The sequence below is a fragment of the Schistocerca piceifrons genome, chromosome 11, assembly GCF_021461385.2.
Source record: "Schistocerca piceifrons isolate TAMUIC-IGC-003096 chromosome 11, iqSchPice1.1, whole genome shotgun sequence".
Classification (NCBI taxonomy): Eukaryota; Metazoa; Arthropoda; class Insecta; order Orthoptera; family Acrididae; genus Schistocerca; species Schistocerca piceifrons.
The window spans coordinates 81,713,736-81,735,042 of NC_060148.1; the positions used below are offsets into that span (position 1 = coordinate 81,713,736).

The following is a 21,307-nucleotide window of genomic DNA, read 5'->3' on the forward strand; positions in this document are numbered from 1 at the left end:
CCTCCAAAATCCAGGGCTTGTCACATCAGCTTTTACCAAGTGAATTGGTAGTGCGAAGTTGTCTGTCCTCCTGAAATAGACGGGTTTAGATCTGGCCAAACTGTGGGCAAAGTTATTTGAAAACCACCATTTTTTGCAACTGGTTGGCTGTCCTTTATTGCTGTCAAAACTAGTGTGTCTGTATGTATCAGAGTGCTTTGTATCCTTGAGAGATGTTAGCTAGCCAAAAAATTGGGACTCATCCTTTACAATATATTTATAAAAACAGGATCTACAAAGCAAAAATTAAAACAAGACATGTATTTTAAAGACATAAAAAAGTTCTGATCATCTCTGAATTGACACCAAAAGCAAGAATACTAAGGTACATGAAAGTTAAAAAAGATATATAGGAAATGAACGTACAATTGAAACACGTGCAAACCTATACATCCCTAGAACAGATGTAGAAACATTTGGAACTTTACGAGATGAGAAATGAACAATTGGTGCCGAGTGCTGCCACAGGCATGAAAATTACCTAGCTTAAACAAAAAAACTAAAACTGGCCCTTACCATAATGCTTATAAACTTCCCATGGTCGTAGATGGCTGGTTAGCAAAACAAATAAAACATATCTGTCTGTCTGTTTCATGTTTTAGCAAGTGCAGGGAGGGGAAAGGAAGTGAGAAAACTCAGTTACATGGTACAATGGTTTATTTTATACATGACAACTTTTAGAGTACATAAAAATAATGTTTTTGGTATATGGCTGTAAAATACACTTCTGTGATGATATCAGCACATTACAAGATACACATACATTAAACATGCATTACACAATCCAGACACGTACAACACTCAGCTACAAAACAAGAAAATAAAATTTCTGTGCATCACTGAGGTTGTTGATGAATATTACATAAAATATTTTAAACAGGTTTATATTAACAATAGCCATTCCTTATTGCTTAGAAAGTTTTACAATATGTATGCAAAATTTTGATTGTTTTGATATTTTTTTCTTTACATTATGCTTAGTCTGATCTAACCACACATAGTACATGAAAAGAAAACCATGAAATTAGCAGTTCATGGCGTTTTTGCAACTTTGTGGCAGTGGAGTCACAAATGGAATTTTGGACTCATGCCAGACAGAAAAATATGACATTTAATCAATGATTCTTGAAACAGCCTCATTTTCCCCACTTTTATATACAAATTAGCTTTGGTTTTACTCAGTTAATGTTACAATGCATTAAATTACAATTATTGAACAGTTTGATAATTATCTCCTTTCTCACGTTCATTCACTCACACACACACACACACACACACACACACACACACACACACACACACACACACACACACATTTTATTTATTCTTGAAAATAAACTTTTTCTCTCCTGGCAACATGTTTACTGTAGGAGACACCATCTTAAAATATCTGAACAAAGTCAATAATTTACAATCCATGCAAATTAGCTTTATTTTCTTTTTACTTGTAATTTGACATTTCAGTGATAAATACACACAAATGGAAGACATACTGTGGATGGCAATGTCCTTTCTTGAATCATTGAATCATCTCCTAAGTGATTACTTAGATTCAGTGACCAAAATTTCAGTGCCCTTTCTTACTTTCTTCAGCAGACACAAGTCTGTCCGTTCTGGACATGCTGTCGAGGGGTGCACAAAATAAACTGCACACTTCTATCTAGCAATTGTATTCCAATTTAGCAACAATTTCAAACATGTATTTAACATTACAGCAATTGCAGATATACAGTTAGTAATTTATTCTGTGTATCACATATGTCCTAGTTAAACAATTCATACACCATGGGCCTGATATACATAAAAATGCTGAAACAATTCAGAAACAATAAGCATAATGTACACAACGTCAAAACAATTTCTTCTCTAACAACCAACGTGGTCAGTAGATAGATACACACACATAACTGTGTTGTGTTTACACAGTATTAAGTTTGGTGTTAACAGATCAGAGTGTTTTGAGAAATAGCATAAATGAAATAAATGAGACTCAGCCAACTGTTCCATTTCATTCTCAGATACCCAAAACAATGTTTTTAATAAGCCTGTTTGACCAAGATAATTTGAGTACAACAATTGTATATAAGTGGTATGGCAGAGATTTAAGACCATTCTGGCTCACAAATTGTGCCATTACAGTCTTATGGCGAATATAATGTTCAGCAAATTAGGCATTTCAGCTGCGATGGTGTCTCAACATTTACATGGATGTAAATGAACCCATCACACACTGACTATAGTATTTCCACAGCAAGCATGTCATGTTTCCCAATGAACAGCAATGCCTTATAGACACAGTCATTTCAGTATTAACTTTTGCCTCATTGAATTCCTGTTTGTAAATTAACATTATTTAAAGGTATTTTGATGCCATTTTAAATTATGAAATTTGTATTTTTGGATGCTGTATTTGGTCTGGTTCACATTATAATGTCATACAGGCATTGCAAGTAAACAATTTTTCTAGAGGTCTTTTTGTTTCTAAGTAGAAAGCATGACATTAAATGCATGGGTATCCATATTTCATTCAAGTACTTAGATTGACAGTTCATGCATTAGTAACTCAGTTGTCAATTGAGTTTGTTCATGATTTATTTTCACTATGAATTTTCTACATTGCATTACTTGGACCTCTTCTTAACATATGCTGAAATGCGTGTCAAGCCCAACTGTGAACTTAGTGGGAAATGAAAGGCTTTAAAAATGTCAACTGAGACATATACTGTTAGAAGAGTTTATCCACAGAACATCACTTCCCGATACCAAAATTGTAGAAAATGCGACATCAAAACAAGTGCTGCAAAGTTAGCAACTGAAATATGAAACAAAAATTATGCCAAACAGGAAAGGAAATAGGCCTATGCAAAATAAGAAAAAAGAATGGGTTTTTGAACCTTTTCAGATAGTCAGAACTGGATGCACGGATGAAGTGAAAAGTTTGGGTGTGATACATACAGCAGCAGAAAGAATAATTGTGCAGAAACAATGGGCAATTACAGGGGGAAAATTGTAAAAGATTCCAAAGACTGGAATATGTGATATATTATTGAAGATGGAGAGGTGAAGAAAGTTTGTTAGTATTTGGGGACATAGGACATTGCATTAAACTGATCAAAAGACTTAAGAGAAGAATGAAAGCAAAATAATGCTCTGAAATTTGTGTTATGTTTAATTCATTCTAAGCATTCCAGATCCTAGTTTACAACAGAGAAATTGCATTATTCATGAGCACAACAAACACATCGATCTTCCATTAAGAACTACAGCTTCTGATGCTGAAAACAAGAAGCAAAACATGAAATATGGCAGTTTTATTGACCCCACAAAAATGCATATTTTAATAACAGATGCCAACAGTCAACAATATTCCATTATTGTTTCTGACATTGCGAATAAATGTCAGGTGCCAAAATCTTCCGAGGTTCACATTGTGAACTTGTTTCAAATCCTTAAATTTAGAGTTACCACTGCATCATGTGGTACATGAGTAAGTTTTGTTACATAACAAGAGAAATGAATTGCTCTTGTAGAAGTACACAGACTTTGAATCGTGCAAACTCTGTTGCTCCCCGCAAGTTTCATTCCATTGTCCTCCTTAAAACACTGTTTCCATTCAGTGTTTATTTCTAATACTTCATCCAGAGCACTGTAACTTTTTCTGCCTACGTATTGAAACTCAGATCCAAATATGCAGTCACACAGTACATCAGTCACTCCCTTTAAGAAGCTAAATGCAGCTCTCAGCAGTTCATGATGTGATACGAGGCAGTGAATGTAAAGAAATGCAGAGTGGAAGACAATATACACTGGAGGTAGTACATAATGTGGACTCAAGTGCTGGTAACATGTGTTGTGAAGCAGGATGTCTTGGTGCACACAGTATCAACTCCTTGTTGTAAGTGTAGCATTAAACAAGGCACAGAAGTAATCCCTCACAATTGTGTCAAACAGGACATACGGCATTTTATTTACAGTGGCTGTCAAATGGGACAAAAGGCACTTCCGTTCCAGTGGTTGCCAAATGGGGCAAAAGCCTCTTACTCTACAGTTGTGTCAAACAGGGTACCAAAAACAGCCACAGTGTTGTCAAATGGGGCACAATGTCCCCTATTACTGTTTGTGTGTCACAGACTTCAGTCATTCCGACACATGCGGCAGGTGACAGAGGCGACTGAGTGTGACCGGCTGTGGATGCTGACAGTGCAGCATGAAGGTTGACATGTGCCGCTACTCGATCTCCTCGACATAGGTGGCAGGGAAGATGCCGACGACTCCGTTGAGCTCCCCCAGCCACCAGCCGTCTGCTTGCTTGCTGTGGATGCGTATCACATCACCTGCAAACAGCAATGAAAACATGTTACAAGACCATGCATAAATGGCGAGTGAAAATGAAAATAATTTTCTAAGTTCTACACTCTACTCACAACTGAATAAGTTCAGCTGAAGTAACATGCAATTTTCCCTCTCTTTTCCTTTTCTTCTGATAGGGAAATGAGTTAAATATATTTTATCATGTACAATAAGATATCAACGTCAACAGTTATGGGAAAAAACAGTCTGAAAACATCTCTTGTCAAAACTGGGATACAATCTATAAAAAAATAACATTGGGGATCGCTTTTATGGGCTACTACAGGGTTCCCCACCGTTCTAAACATTTTCCTTGGGGACATCACTTGGCAGCATTCCTGTAAGTTATTTGAACATTTAATTCACAAAGGAGTTCAAATTCTAGATATTCAGGGGAACAAAGAAATTTTGGAACGTGTAAAAAAAGTTCACTGGAAACAGATAAAAATGGTTTTAGATTCTCTAGATTTATTTTTATACAGGAAATAATTGTAAGGATGTTAAAAAGTGCCCATAAAGCAATACATTCTACACAGTGAAGGGTTACTCAGCAAAGAGTGGGGGGGGGTTTCGTAAAAATGTAACACAACTAACAATAAAACACTTCTGTCACTTCACAACACTGTTTCCCACTATGATGCTTTTTTTAATTTTTATTTTTTATTTTTTGGAAAATCTTAAACCAAAGGTCCGCAACAGACAATACTAACATCTTATTCTCTTTCTGAGCTCAGAATCTCACTCATTTTTTCAGGCAAGCAAATAGGAATTTGCAATATAAGAATGTAACCCGGGCATCAAAATGATCCTCTTGATAGTTGGTAGTGCATGTATAGTGCATGCAGTGACTATTGTTGAGAAGTGAAAGAACACTGTAGCACCAACATGTACATTATGAAATAACTACTTTGCAAAACAGTATTGTATGCTGTGGGTAAACAGAATGAGGTAACAATGTTTTAAACAGACTGGCCTTGTATTTGGGAGGATGGAGATTCCATTTTTCATCCGGCCATGATGATTCAAGTTTCCTGTGATTTTCCTAAATTACTTCAGGCAAATGCCAAGATTGTTGCCACTATACGGCCCAGCTAGCTCTATAAATGGGTACAAAAAAATGGAAATGATCGTATGGCATTGTCGGCTGGGAGGCCCCATTCGGGGGAGTTCGGCTACTGTATTGCAAGTCCTTTTTAGTTGATGCCACTTCAGTGACCTGCGAGTCAATGATGATGAAAATTATGATGATGGACACACAACACCCAGTCTCCTGCCGGGAATTGAACCTGGGACCCCTGCATGGTAGGTGGTAATGCTACCCCTACGTTACAGAGGCGGACTATAAATGGGTAAACTGTACTGTGTCATGCACTGTTTGTCACATTCTGATAATCAGTGTTTACGACCTGTCCTGCTCGCGGCATGGCTTGCTTTTGTGCTCGCTACCGCCGCTTACAACTAAAAAAAGAAAAAGAGAGGAATCGTCTCATTAGCGAAACAATGGCAAGAGACTGCTATTTGTTGTTATTAACACTGCTGCTTTCTTTGACGATGATCAACAAGAACCAAATAATAGACTGCGTATGATAGAAGATGTTCTGAACGAGAGTTTAGCGAAAATTTTTCTCTGTTTGAAAATCTTTGCAGACGCCTCTTTAGTACATAACATTCTGCACAGAAATTAGTCATCTTAGATTTAAAAATCTAGTCAATTGACGTGCTTCATTTCTGACTGTATCACTATTAGGTATAAGAATAATACGAATATAAACATGAAATGGTATGTATATTCTTTGCGTTTGCTGTTGTCTCGCTCTAGTTTCGTAGTTTATTAAGCAGACAGGATTTAAATGAGATAGCAGCAAACACGAAACAATACATGGCAAAATGTTTATATACGTATTATTCTTATGGTGAAGAGAATACTGCATGTGATTCACAATTCATAAAAGTTCCTATTAGCAACCATCTCTTCTCATAGGTAGAAAAAATTCACAACGTAGAGTTGGCCATATTGACAAACATCCCAAACAGTCTTGCCAGTCGGATTTTCGTAGTACAGTACATTGAAATGTTGCTACATTCGAAGACGAACAATACAGAATTCGTATTTACTTCATTGGATAATGTATGAAAATGCAGTGGTCGAAACTCGGGGCGGAGAAAAAAATCTCGTCTTCCACCATTTTTATTTTATTTTTTATTTATTTACTGACGCAGAGGTTTTGGCGCCAGTATTTATCTTTGTGCCTGAAAAGCATGCCTGTGAATCACTACATATATTCGACGGCAGAAGTTAGTTGTGGCGGCACCTACCAATATTTTTCAGAACTTCCGCTTACTTTGCACTCGGTTCTAAGCCGCAGGCGGTTTTTCGGATTACAAAAACTGGAAAAAAAGTGCGGCTTAGATTCGAGTAAATACGGTATGTTAACACTTCATTTTGTAGAGTTTGTATGTATCAGTGCTCAGAAATCTTCTAATCTACGAATGTGTGTGTGTTTTTTTTTTTTTTTTAACTGTATCATATTGCATTACAAAACTGATGCCCAAGCACTGACCTTAGATGATATATGTACGAATAAAATAGAAGAGAGTAACATCCCCTGCTGAGACAGTAGGTCGTCACTTGAATCAGTTCCTTTTCTAGTAACCACTCAGATTGAGATCACCTTCTATTGGTATACTATTGATATACTTTTGATATTAAAGGTTTCAGACAGCACATATACAACACAAAATTAAATAACTACCATAGTGTTTCCCATCGTTTGTAAGTTAATATTAATACCACGGCCTCAGGTAAGCAGTAACGTGACTATGATCTTCATCATCACGATAATGATAACTGTGTCAGCGATGTTAATGACAATGATAATGATGGTGGTGACAGTGATGATAATGATTATGTTATTGTGATTGTTGAAGATGATGCCATGTTGACGTACCTGGAGCCAGGTTGAGTTCGTCGTAGAGTTTGGCGGCGTAGTCGTACAGAGCACGGCACTTGCCCGCACCCCCGCCACCGCCACCGCCACCTCCGATGCCCCCGTTGCTGACACCGTTGGTGATGCCCGGGTCTTCCGACTCCAGGCCGCATTCGTAGTCTCTTTCATCACTGCCCTGACTCGAGAACTCGTCTGAAAGAGAACCGTAACAACCTAGTGTGAACTAACATTCTTTACTGCTTCTCTTGTAATGAAACTGCTCAATGCTGCATTCTCACTGTTTTACTAAACAAAAAGATGCAGTATAATAGTGTACAACACAATACATTAATATACTCCACATACAATTATTCCTTACATCTGTATTTATAAATTGCATATCATTTACATCACATTCACATACATGTAGCCATACAAAACGCTTGTATAAATTGTATTTACAGTCAAATCATATTAATTAAAAACTGCTGTGCATATTTTGTATTGCTCTGTGTAAGTCGTCCAATTGGAAATTTTTGTAGTTAAAATTACATTTGCACTTATTATTATTGACTACTGAAAAATGTATTGGCACATAATGATCAGTTTAGTGTGAAATTTTCATGCAATTCTTTGCAATTTGAGTGACACCTGGACCCAGTGCAAATGTGTGTAGGCAAGTATGGAGGGTGTCCGCCCCTCGTGGTCTCGCGGTAGCGTTCTCGCTTCCCGAGCGCGGGGTCACGGGTTCGATTCCCGGCGGCGTCAGGAATTTTTCCTGCCTCGAGATGACTGGGTGTTGTTGTGTCGTCTTCATCATCATCATTCATTCCCATTACGGTCGGAGGAAGGCAACGGCAAACCACCTCCATTAGGACCTTGCCTAGTAAGGCGATGCGGGTCTCCCGCATCGTTCCCCTACGCTCTGTAAAGAAGCATGGGACTTCATTTTCACACAAGTATGGAGGGTGGACTACCACCTTTAAGCTTCCGTCCCAGCTGATTTTATTTCAATATCTCTGCTCCTGCTGCCTTAGTTTTGATCCAATCTGGGTATTTTACTTCCATGGTACCTGGCGTACCTGGTGAGCATTACCTAATCTGCCCCTGAGGAGGTGTCCCAATGGGAGACAAGCATCTCCGCACAAAATTGAAGGCATTTCAGGGAGCCACAATTGATAAAGATGGATAAATAACTGAACATGTAAGGGAGTTTAAATATCTACAGTGCAGTATTAGACCTGTCGAGTCAGATGATGCAGGGCTAAAACCAGCCAGATTCAGAAATTTCTAAGGAACTATGCAACATATATTAAATCATGATGTATGCAGGGCGAACCATTAATTAAAATTTGCAGAATAATACCCTTGCCATCACTTTCTTAGATGAACACCAACAAAAGCAAAACGAGGATAATGGAATGTAGTTGAATTAAGTCGGGTGATTCTGAGGAAATTAGATTAGGAAATGAGAAACTTTAAGTAGTAAAGGAGTTTTGCTATTTGGGGAGCAAAATAACTGATGATGGTCGAAGTAGAGAGGATATAAAATGTAGACTGGCAATGGCAAGGAAAGAGTTTCTGAAGAAGAGAAATTTGTTAACATCGAGTATAGATTTAAGTTTCAGGAAGTCGTTTCTGAAAGTATTTGTAAGGAGTGTAGCCACATATGGAAGTGAAACATGGACGGTAAACAGTTTGGACAGGAAGAGAATAGAAGCTTTCCAAATGTGGTGCTACAGAAGAATACTGAAGATTAGATGGGTAGATCACATAACTAATGAGGAGGTATTGAATAGAATTGGGGAGAAGAGGAGTTTGTGGTACAACTTGACGAGAAGAAGGGATCGGTTGGTAGGACATGTTCTGAGGCATCAAGGGATCACCAATTTAGTATTGGAGGGCAGTGTGGAGGGTAAAAATCGTAGAGGGAGACCAAGAGATGAATACACTAAGCAGATTCAGAAGGATGTAGGTTGCAGTAGGTACTGGGAGATGATGAAACTTGCACAGGATAGAGTAGCATGGAAAGCTGTATCAAACCAGTCTCAGGACTGAAGGCCACAACAACAACAACATCACTTTCTTCAGTAGCAAAGGTTGATGCTAACATCAGATCAGTTATGACAAACTGAATCACCAGAGATGAAGTTCCTCCATTTTATTGTGGCATATTCATTATTGGACCATAAAAGAAATGCTGATATATGAGAAGAATAAATGTAGAATCCATTATAACTATAGCAGAAACATACAAGACTGGACTGGAAAGACATGTCCAATGTATAATGAAAGGATAGCTAAGCTGTAATACTATATAAGAGAAACAACAGAGGTCCCTTAAGGAGATGGTGGAACAGCAAAAAACATCTAATCCTTGGAGATGATAATCGTTATTATTATTATTTTTATTATTATTGAAACAGATACAAAACATTGGAAGACTGTACAATATGAATGAACTACTTTTGTTAACATTGTGAGTGCTATTTTTAATGTAGCGTCTTTGATGAAAAGCTTTGGCTGGGTTTGTTTTATGTGTAGCACATAATAAATTGTAATATAAATGTATAGATAAAAAATCTACTCACCAAGTGGTAGCAGGGGAACACACACACACAAAAAGATTTAAATTTTTACAAACTTTCGAAGCCATTGGCTTCTTGTTCCGGCAGAAGGGTTGAAGGGGAATGAAGAGGGGTGAAGGAAAAGGACTGGAGGGATTTAGGGAAAGGGGTACAGTTCAGAAAAATCACCCAGAATCCTACATCAGGGGAGACTTAATGGATGAGTAAATTGAGTTGTGGAGTTTGTGTCATCTCAATATGTTTAGAAACAAATGTTATTAATAAAATATAGGGAAATGAAACAAATAAACTGAGACATTTCATTTAAAAAAAAAATACATATATTGAAACAAATATAATCATGAAATGTTTCTGCAAGCAGGACTGACTTACTAGAAAAACTATGTTGATAATGAGAATGAGTATTAATGGACAACCAATAGATGGTAAGTAAAAGATAATTTTTAATACCTTGAGATTAAATTCATGGGCAACCTATCCTTTTCCTCTTATTAGGTTTCAAGATATTGAGAAAATATGGTGCAATAAAACACAAAAGTTCTTGTGAGGTGTGCTATCTTAAGCCTTTACAGTATCATAATTTTCAACTCAGTAAAATAACAGGTGGGTTACCGGCTGCTGTTGTATGAATCAGAACTCTGTAAGACTCTGCACGGAGGTTTGATATTGCATAGAATTCTGTACTGTGGTCTATGTGCCACTCCTTAGGCACTTTAAAAAAGTGTAAACCAAACAAAACTTATTTGTTACAATCACCACAAATATCTCATAATACTCAAATATGCACCTACATCAACTATCAAGAGATCCTCAATATCACTGAAGGTGAATCAGCAAAATCTTTTACACAAGTGATACCGCCACTCCTTGGTTTAAGTTGGTGGATAGGTAACAAACAACCCTTTTATACCACTTTACGTCTTGAAATTTTCTTATGAGAAGAAATGAATAATTATTTTCAAAACATAACCTTATTTATGAAAGAGAATTAAAATTTTTTACATAAGATCATATTCATATGATTTGTCAATTAATGTGGACTATACGGTAGGTGCAAATGTTGACTGCCACAAAAATGTAGGATGGATTAGTTCACAGCCACTATACAATGAATAAAAAACTGGGAAAAGTTGTCAGTCAACCACTTTACTGTGACACATTAGCGTGTTTGCAAATACACATCAGACACATCCCAACATTTTTAATGTCTTCTAATCTTCCACAGATAAAAAAAACTAGAAAATGAGAAAATTATCACTGAATTATTTCTTGAAGGATTCCAATTTGCAATAAATTGCCCATAACCGTATGCGATTATATGCATAATAATAAAGAAATCTATTTTACGTATTTTATATGTGTGCTTGTTTGTGCCTACGAAAAAAAAATCACTTGTAGAGGCGACATGAAAGTTTGAAACATACTTTAATGTGACCCAAAGGGAAAAAAGATTAAGAAGTGCAGAATTACATTATTGATCACTGATAGTGACGTTACTAATAGTTAAAATGCGTGTATTCATAATAAATTAAAATTGGTACAAAAACATGAAGCATCAAATAGAAAACAAATAACTTTTTATTTCTAGATATTAAAAATAAATACAATATTAAAAACAATATTACTGATTTTCATTTAACAATAAGACATTTTGTGGTTTTGTACCAAATTTTAATGTATTATGAATGTTCAAGTTTACTTCCATTCACTGGTCAAAAGAAAAAGATCTTATTTTCATTAGAAAACTATGATTCAATGTTTCTCAGATAACATATGAATTTCATAACATACAATTTAAAAAAGTAAAAAAGGTTGCATGTAGCAAAAATCAAACCAGTGACCTCTCCCTTACTGCTTCCACTACAAGGAAGTCTCTATTGACACTTCACAACTTTTTTAGCTTAACTGGACTTGGAAATGTTCAGAGTCAAATTTTTTAAGTTATTCTGAGAAGTGCCTTGTAATCCTTTAGGAAACTGTAAGACCTTAACTTTTCCCGGTGAACTGAATGTTCAAATAGCTTACGGGTTTGCTGCCGGGTGACGTCGCAGACCACCGCCAATATTTTGACAGGAGCACACCCTGCCATTCTCAAGGCACAACTGCAAGGACGAAGCAATGTGCAAGGGAATTTAATACCTTCGTTCACAGAGAAGAAACAAGAAAGATACCACACACAGAACAAGTAACCGCAGAGTCAACAAACCATCAAAGCTAACCAACATCAGAAATATCAATAGTGGCTATTAATCAACAGGTGAGGAAGCTTTAATTCTGTCCCTCTGTGTTTTTATGAGAGACAGACCTGGATTCCAAGCAGCATTTAAACAAAATCCACCATCTCTGTTTTAATGTTGCTTGATAGTTTGATTTCAACAGTTTCCTTAACAACACTATCCCAATAGTGTATTGAACATAAGCATCACACACGCTTACAACAACTGAGCAAGTCCGCTATTGCAGAACATTGCCTTGACACCGGGCATCCTATGGAATACAAGAACATGGAGATTCTGGCTTGCATGTTCAGCTATTGGGATAGTGTTATTAAGGAAGCTGTTGAAATCAAACTATCAAGACACCTTATAAACAGAGATGTTGGATTTTGTTTAAATGCTGCTTGGAATCCGGCGATGTCTCTCATCAAAACACAGAGGGGCAGAATTAGTGCTATCTCACCTGTCGATTAATAGTCACTATCGATATTTGTGATGTTGGTTAGCTTTGGTTGTGTATTGACTCCGCGGTTACTTGTTCTGTGTGTGGTATCTTCCTTGTTTCTCCTCTGTGAACCAAGGTATTAAATTCTCTTGCACATTGTTTCCTCCTCGCAGTTGTGCCTCGAGAATGGTAGGGTGTGCTCCTGTCGAAATATCGGTGGTGGTCGACGACATCACCTCGCAGCAAACCCGTAAGCTATTTGAACTTTAGGAAACTGTTGACAGAGCACTGACCTATGAATCCTGTAAGTATAATGGAAACAGGAGAGGTATAGCCTGGCAGGTTCCCTCGTTAGATGGGAAGGAGTGTGAAAACCTGCAAGCTGCAAGTTGCCACAGGATTCAGAACAACTACCTCTATGCAACATTTCATCCCGTAAGAAATTCTGAACCCCACTCTCATACACAGGTCTGACAAACACTTTATTGAGGTGACTCACCAAAGTCGCTGTCCGCGGGCCTCACAGAGTTTCCGTCTCCGGCGCCGCGGTCGTCACAGCCGTTGACGACGCTGACGGCGACACTACCCGGCCAGTCGCTGCCACTGCCTGCCAGCAGCTCCACAGACTCATCTCGTACCCATGTTGGCACCTGTGCAAGTCAACCAATTGTCTCTGCTTTACCGGGAAATGCATCCCGACGAGAAGGTGTGGAGCAGAACCACTGCTCCAAAATTTCTAAGTCAATAATTATTTGGGCGGTATTATACATAATCATAGGAAAAGAAGAATGTAAAGACACAGATAAAAAGGTCAGTTACTTAGCTAAGGTATCTGTGCAAATAAATAATGGATAAAATCACTTGCCCGCAAAAGGCAAAGGTCCCGAATTTGAGTCTCAGTCCAGTACACACTTTGAATCTGCCAGGAAAGTTTCAATGGATAAAATGTTCTCCATTATGTCATCATCTCTGTGTTTTCTCAACCCATCCGTCACCTATTCACATGGCTACATGTCCCATCCATTCTCACTTCATTCTCTTTATGTCTCCCACTCCAGTATGTTCCCTGCCTTATCTGTTTTTTCCCTGTCTCTCCCAGTAATTCCCAGCATGCATCTCTCCATTGATCGTATGAATGCAAAGCATCTGTTCTTAAAGACGTGTTATTGATTAACCTGAGTGGACAATTAATCCACAAGCTTCAGTATGGATGTACAATTATGTTTGATTTCCTGCAGGAATCTCGAAGTAGCAAGCAGAGGATATGGATGGAGACTAAAGATAGATGGCATTAGGTGGGAGTGTGGGTGCACTGGGAAATACTGAAATAGTCCACACATTTAGGATAAACACTGTGACAAGTTGGTGCAGTGGTTAATGCAACTGCCTGGTAAGCAGGAGATCCCAGGTTTGAGTCCCTGTCTGGAACACATTTTCACTTTTCCCCACTGATTCCACATGAAGTTCCAATGCAACTGATCATTAGTTCCTTCCCTTCCCTTCCCTTCCCTTCCCTTCCCTTCCCTTCCCTTCCCTTTCCTCTCCCCCCCCCCCTCCCCACTCCAGCTTCAATTACATTATCTACATTGATTATTGAGCAATTGTAATGTAACAGACTGAGTCTCACATATAGTGATACATGATACATCTCATTACTAATGATCACGATGCACAATCATTAACACATTATGTGATACACAGCCTACAACAAATAACTGGATATACTGTATCATTTGTTGTGTTATCTTATACCTACATTTATGCTTATTTCTTTTGTTGTTAATCACCATCATCTGTTACCTGCTATATTAGCAGGTCGTTTGCCTCTCCATTTTCTGCGATCCACTGCTTCCTTCTTACGGCTGCTGTATGGTGTACCACCCATCATGTCATCCAGTATCTGGAATCTCTTCCTTCCTTGCTTTCTCTTCCCTTCTACACAACCTTCTAACACTGTTTTTATCAGTTCGTCATTCTTTCTTAATATGCCCAATCGAATTCCTTTTTCTTCTCTTTGTTACATCTAGTGACTGTCTTTTCTCTCCTACTATTCTCAGTACCTCTTCATTTTTTACTCTGTCTATCCAACTTATTCTTTCCATCCTCCGCCATGTCCAGATCTCAAAAGCCTCCAGCCCTTCTCTATCTTTCTTCCTCATAGTCCATGTTTCGGCGCCATATAGGAGAACACTCCATACAAGACATTTTATGAGTCTCTTCCTGAGTTCTCTGTCCAGACCGCTACAGAAAATTCTCCTTTTCTTATAAAATGCCTCTTTTGCCATTGCTATCCTTGTTTTAATTTCTGTGGTGCACTTCCAGTTGGTGTCTATCCTGCTTCCAAGATACTTTTTTTTTGCACCTGTTTAGTATTTCTCCATTCAGCATAATTTTTATTTCCTTATTTCCTCCAAGTGCCAATACTTTTGTTTTATTTGCGTTAATTTTCATTCCATATTTTTTTCGTTAGTTTCAATGGTGTCCACCAAATCCTGTAATTCTTTTTCCCCTGTGGCTAGAAGCAACATGTCATCAGCAAACCTCAAACAGCCTACTCTTCTTCCTCCAATTTCTACTCGTTTGTCATCTAATGAGCATTGGTCAATCATACTTTCCAAGTAGAGGTTGAAAGGAGTAGGTGATAGACAGCATCCTTGTCTTACTTCTTTTCCTAGTCCGATCCAGTTTGTACTTTCTCCTCTCACTTTAATTGAGGCTTTTTGATTAAGATATAATGAGTTTAGAAGTCTTCTGGTTTTCCAGTCCACTCTCTTTTCCCTCATTATAGTTGGCAGGTTGTCCCAAACCACACTGTCAAATATCTTTTCTAGATCAATGAAGTCTTTTCCTTTTTCAATAAACCTTTCCCCCAAGATTCGTAGGAGCCCTATTGCATCTCTGGTGCCTGTACTCTTTCTAAAGCCAAACTGCTCTTCGCCAAGATTCTCCTCCATTGCTTTTTCAAGTCTCTTATTAATTATTCTTAACATCACTTTGGCTGCATGTTAAATGAGGCCAATTGTCCTGTGCTTGCTGCATTTCTCGGTTCCTTGTTTTTTCAGAAATGGAATCATTACCGTTGTCAGAAAGTCCTCAGGCCATTCAGCACTGCCATATATTTTATTACACTTATTGTTAATATTCATTATCCAATACTATTTGGAGCAATTAAATGTCCTGCAAATTACAGGTTATTAATGCTATTTCATTTACTACAATATGCTAGTTAAAATTTTCATATATGCACATTCCTAGTTTGTTGAAAAGATAATTTCTAATGCACAAAGGTGATGGTTGCTCAGACAGTACAGTTTTGTAAAACTAACAAATGCAAAGTTCTAGCAAAACAATAATATCATGTCTGATTGCTATAATATGACTCTACAAATGGCAGTAATTAAAATAATTAAGCACCTTAGAACCAATCTGTATATTTTATAGTAATTGTTAAAAAGATTTATTGTACAAAGTTTAGCATGGGAAAACAATGTAATGTTACATCTGCCCAGTAATTCACAATATTCTTGTCTCCAATGATCACTGGAGCAACCCTCAGTTTTTTTTGTGGTCTTCACCATAAAATTAGTTTACTTTGCATATTTATTTTCATTGTCACGTATAATAATTTTTCTGGGGGGAACTGCATACACAGACACAAAGCACAGATTGTACAGAAACGTGCTGCAAGGATCATATCTCTGGTGACTCAGACCTCAGCTTCATGTAGGCAACTGTTAAATGAAAATAGTCATACAATCAATAGTCTGTCAATACAATAAACAGCTGGGATGGTTTCTCCTTCATTAAGTAGGTAATGTAGTCATCATTAATTTGGTGGACTTTTGTGAACTTTCTTCTACACCCTACTCTAATAACAGAAACCTACCTCAACACATGGCAGCACAGTATAAGTTTAGAAAATGGCCAACATTGATGTATGCATAACACAATGTTCTGTGACTGGATTTCTTACACAGTGAAATGCCTGGTCACAGTCATGAATGGCTGATGAATGGATATGGAGGTGGTACAGTGTATGTCTACTTCACCGTAGAGAATCTGATGGTCAGACACAGTTGGCAGGTGCGATACGGACTGCGCAGCTTGTGAATGTGGTGACTGCACAATATCCAGTGTGTCAACCAAAACATTCACATGATGGCTGCCAGACAATGACAGATAAATTGTGTCACTGGTTATCCACTGGTAAAGGCAACATTATCCACCAGTAAAGGCAATGTGATGGGCGTCATTGAAAAACTAGGCTACTCCAAGATTTGACCAACCAGAATAAAGAAGCGTGAAAACAATTGCATTCAGTCTGTTTCAGCACTTCAATTCAGCCCACTCAAAGCAGCTCACTGGGAGCACCACTTTCAAGATGCAGAGACCCTGAAAAATTCTGAATGTCTGAAAAATATTTTGATTTTCAATCATATGAGGAGAAAGGGATAGGCACTATTTATGTTCAGTAAGGACAACAACTGATTTAAACTACCTATACACTCACAGCACTACCATCTGTTGCTCATCCCTATTTTACCCAACACCAATTGTTGGCCTTGCTTGAGCTCAGATGTCGTTTTGTTAATCACTTCAGTTCTTACTTGCAGTTGAATTTAATGTAAGTGCCACTGTTTATTATTGTTGTTGTGCTGTGTGCTGCTTTCTAATTATGGATAAGTATTTAACAAGAAAGAAGAGGAAATCCGATTTTGATTTGTCCACTAGCATTATGATAAGCTAAAAATATATACACACTATTGTAATAGCGTAATTACCTACCTATAGCATTTTAATGTTAGCACTGGACTTATAATTTGGAAGCTTAGAATTTTGGGGTTGCAATATTTCAGAAGGCAGGGGAGTGGTAAAAACAATTACAAACATCATTAAATTAAAATCAGTGCAGCAAAATTCACTTGAATTTATCTGTGTTGCTAAAAAATTGTGGCACTCAACAAAAATATTGCTCAGGTGGCAAGGGTTGCATTTCTTTAAAACAAATTGCTCAGTATTCTATCACAAGTAGTCCAGATGGCAAAATATCAGCCAATCTGGTTGCCTGGGTAGTAGTCCAGATGGCAAAATATCAGCCAATCTGGTTGCCTGGGTGGTACTCCATTATTAAAATCTTTCCTAATACAGAAGGATGGGGAGGAATTTATGGAGCACAGCAAAAGGGGCACGTGCTGACAGCATCTATAGTTTGTTCGTTTCTAAAATTTTTTTCAACAGGCTGCTTGAATTTGTCCAAGGCAACTGCACCAAGCATCCCTCCCTTCCTCTTTCATCCAAAATCTATTTATGATCTTGTAATAAGTGAAGTCAGCACTTCTATACACAATTAAATCTTAAAAGATGCATGCATTCATTCACACACTATCAAGTGACTAAAAATGCACAATCAAAGGAGAAACAAGCAATGTCAGAATTCAATCTTTTGTTGTGATGCAGTTTATTTCATTTTAAAGCAATGTATAGCAACGAGTTTTTCCAAATTCCCCACAGACTGGGAATAGCTCTGTGTGTTGAGCCACTGAGCTAGCAGTCCCAGAAAATGCCATATATGCTTTCGCCAATCAAATTTTGAATGATCTGAATAACTGAACACCACCCATTGGGATTTTTTGTGATCTCTCAAAGGCTTTTGATTGTGTAAATCATGAAATTCTGCTAGACAAACTCAAGTATTGTGGCATGAGTGGGACAGTGCACAAATTGTTTAATTCGTACCTAACTGGAAGAGTGCAGAAAGTTGAAATAAGCAGTTCTCATAATATGCAAAGATCAGCACATTCCTCAAACTGGGGAACTATCAATAATGGGGTTCCACAAGGGTTGGTCTTGGGTCCTTTGTTGTTCTTAATATATATTAATGACTTGCCATTCTATACCCATGAAGAGGCAAAGTTAGTTCTCTTTGCTGATGATACAAGTATAGTAATCACACCTGACAAACAAGAATTAACTGATGAAATTGTCAATAATGTCTTTCAGAAAGTTACTAAGTGGTTCCTTGTAAACGGACTCTCACTGAATTTTGATAAGACACAGTACATACAGTTCCATACAGTAAATGGTATGACGCCATTAATAAATACAGACCTTAATCAGAAGCATATAGCTAAGGTAGAATATTCCAAATTTTTAGGTGTGTCCATTGATGAGAGATTAAATTGGAAGAAACACATTGATGATCTGCTGAAACGTTTTGAGTTCAGCTACTTATGCAATAAGGGTCATTGCAAATTTTGGTGATACACATCTTAGTAAATTAGCTTACTACGCCTATTTTCACTCACTGCTTGCATATGGCATCATATTTTGGGGTAATTCATCACTGAGGAATAAAGTATTTATTGCACAAAAGTGTGTAATCAGAATAATAGCTGGAGTCCACCCAAGATCATCCTGCAGACATTTATTTAAGGATCTAGGGATACTCACAGTAGCTTCTCAGTATATATACTCTCTTATGAAATTTGTTATTAACAACCAAACCCAATTCAAAAGTAATAGCAGTGTGCATAACTACAATACTAGGAGAAAGGATGATCTTCACTATTCAAGATTAAATCTAACTTTGGCACAAAAAGGGGTGAATTATACTGCCACTAAAGTCTTTGGTCACTTACCAAATAGTATCAAAAGTCTGACAGATAACCAACAAGTATTTAAGAAGAAATTAAAAGAATTTCTGAATGACAACTCCTTCTACTCCATAGAGGCATTTTTAGATATAAATCATGAAAAAAAATTATTAAAAAAATAAAAAAAAAACAAAAAATAAAAAAGTTGTTATATTAACTTAATTATGTTGTTAAATTTACTTAATTATGTCATGTATTGGAAAATTTGATTCGTTCCACATCATTACAAAATATCATATTCATGATCCATGGAACTAGTATTAACCTAATCTAATCTAATCTAATCTTGAAGGCAATGTGGCCTGAACCCGGCAACATTGAACATAGTTTTCTGTGGTTTCCCATTTTCAAATTAGGCAAATTCTGGCATTGGTCCCTTTCTATAAGCCACAGTCAATTCCTTCCAAACACCCTTCTTTCCTGACAGATTCCAATTCCCTTGAAGATGCAGCCTCTCTGCTTAAATGAAAAGAGCTGCATCAAAGGCGAGCTGAGCATCTCTTTGGAAACTCCTGGCAGTAAGCCGTATGATAAATAATCATCCAAATTCTCCTCATTTAGGCTCATGTGTTTGCCTGGATATACAGGGTGATTCAAAAAGAATACCACAACTTTAAAAATGTGTATTTAATGAAAGAAACATAATATAACCTTCTGTTATACATCATTACAAAGAGTATTTAAAAAGGTTTTTTTACACTCAAAAACAAGTTCAGAGATGTTCAATATGGCCCCCTCCAGACACTCGAGCAATATCAACCCGATACTCCAACTCGTTCCACACTCTCTGTAGAATATCAGGCGTAACAGTTTGGATAGCTGCTGTTATTTCTCGTTTCAAATCATCAATGGTGGGTGGGAGAGGTGGCCGAAACACCATATCCTTAACATACCCCCATAAGAAAAAATCGCAGGGGGTAAGATCAGGGCTTCTTGGAGGCCAGTGATGAAGTGCTCTGTCACGGGCTGCCTGGCAGCCGATCCATCGCCTCGGGTAGTTGAAGTTCAGGTAGTTACGGACAGATAAGTGCCAATAACTAACCTTTTTCGTAGGACTCTCCATACAGTTGATTGTGGAATTTGCAGCTCTCTGCTAGCTCTGCGAGTTGATTTTCCTGGGCTGTGAACAAATGCTTGCTGGATGCGTGCTACATTTTCATCACTCATTCTCGGCTGTCCAGAACTTTTCCCTTTGCACCAACACCCATTCTCTGTAAACTGTTTATACCAACGTTTAATATACCACCTATCAGGAGGTTTAACACCATACTTCGTTCGAAATGCACGCTGAACAACTGTCGTCGATTCACTTCTGCCGTACTCAATAACACAAAAAGGTTCCTGTTGAGCAGTCGCCATCTTAGCATCAACTGACGCTGACGCCTAGTCAACATCGCCTCAAGCAAACAAATGTACAACTAAATGAAACTTTATAGCTCCCGTAATTCGCCGACAGATAGTGCTTAGCTCTGCCTTTTGTCGTTGCAGAGTTTTAAATTCCTAAAGTTGTGGTATTCTTTTTGAATCACCCTGTACTTTCATGTAGAAAATGATCTGTCTTTCATTGTGAGAAGTGATAGGCGATACTTAAATGAGGAATTTTGGGAAGTGTAAGGTTGAATAATTCCAGATCTTTTGCATTTTTGACACCAAAGATTGTTCTAGCTTCCCTGTTGAACAGAGATCTCTTTACTCCAAAATCCCTGTTGGTAATAATCACGGTGTCTGAAGAAATAAGCACTTGTCCACTCCTTCTCATTTTCTCAGCTCCAATCAAGACTGAAAGAAGTAGAGTGTAAAATGACTTTGGAGGGTGAAGGGAGATTGTAGCGTGACTGCTTATTAGTGCTTTCCTGACATACACCACTGTTAGGTAACGATGTTATATATTCAATTGATCAGAGCTGCGAGATCGTTGTTGAATAAAATGGTTTCGTTCTCTATGGAAATTTTTGGAATAAATGAAAAACATAAGTTTTGTTAACAAATTGGACCCCCACCCCTTTTTGATAAAATCATAGCTAAGTCCTTGGCTGAGGTAGTAGGACCATGACTTTTACTGCACAGGTGTACGTGATCTTGTTTCAAG

The 21,307-nt window shown here is 37.6% G+C and overlaps 1 protein-coding gene across 2 annotated transcripts in view; it reads right to left on the reverse strand.

Annotated features, from left to right (window-relative positions):
• Positions 1 to 678: 678 nt before the first annotated feature.
• The window catches only part of LOC124719924 (nostrin), a 142,190-nt gene continuing 121,561 nt past the window's right edge, over positions 679 to 21,307 (reverse strand). For both annotated transcript variants that reach the window (XM_047245121.1, XM_047245122.1), the window contains 3 exons: positions 13,065 to 13,215; positions 7,338 to 7,529; positions 679 to 4,373 (listed from right to left, as the gene is read on the reverse strand). In XM_047245121.1, the coding sequence (XP_047101077.1) occupies positions 4,267 to 4,373; positions 7,338 to 7,529; positions 13,065 to 13,215 (450 nt within the window). In that variant the 3' untranslated portion in view covers positions 679 to 4,266. The remainder of the gene's footprint in view (positions 4,374 to 7,337; positions 7,530 to 13,064; positions 13,216 to 21,307) is intronic.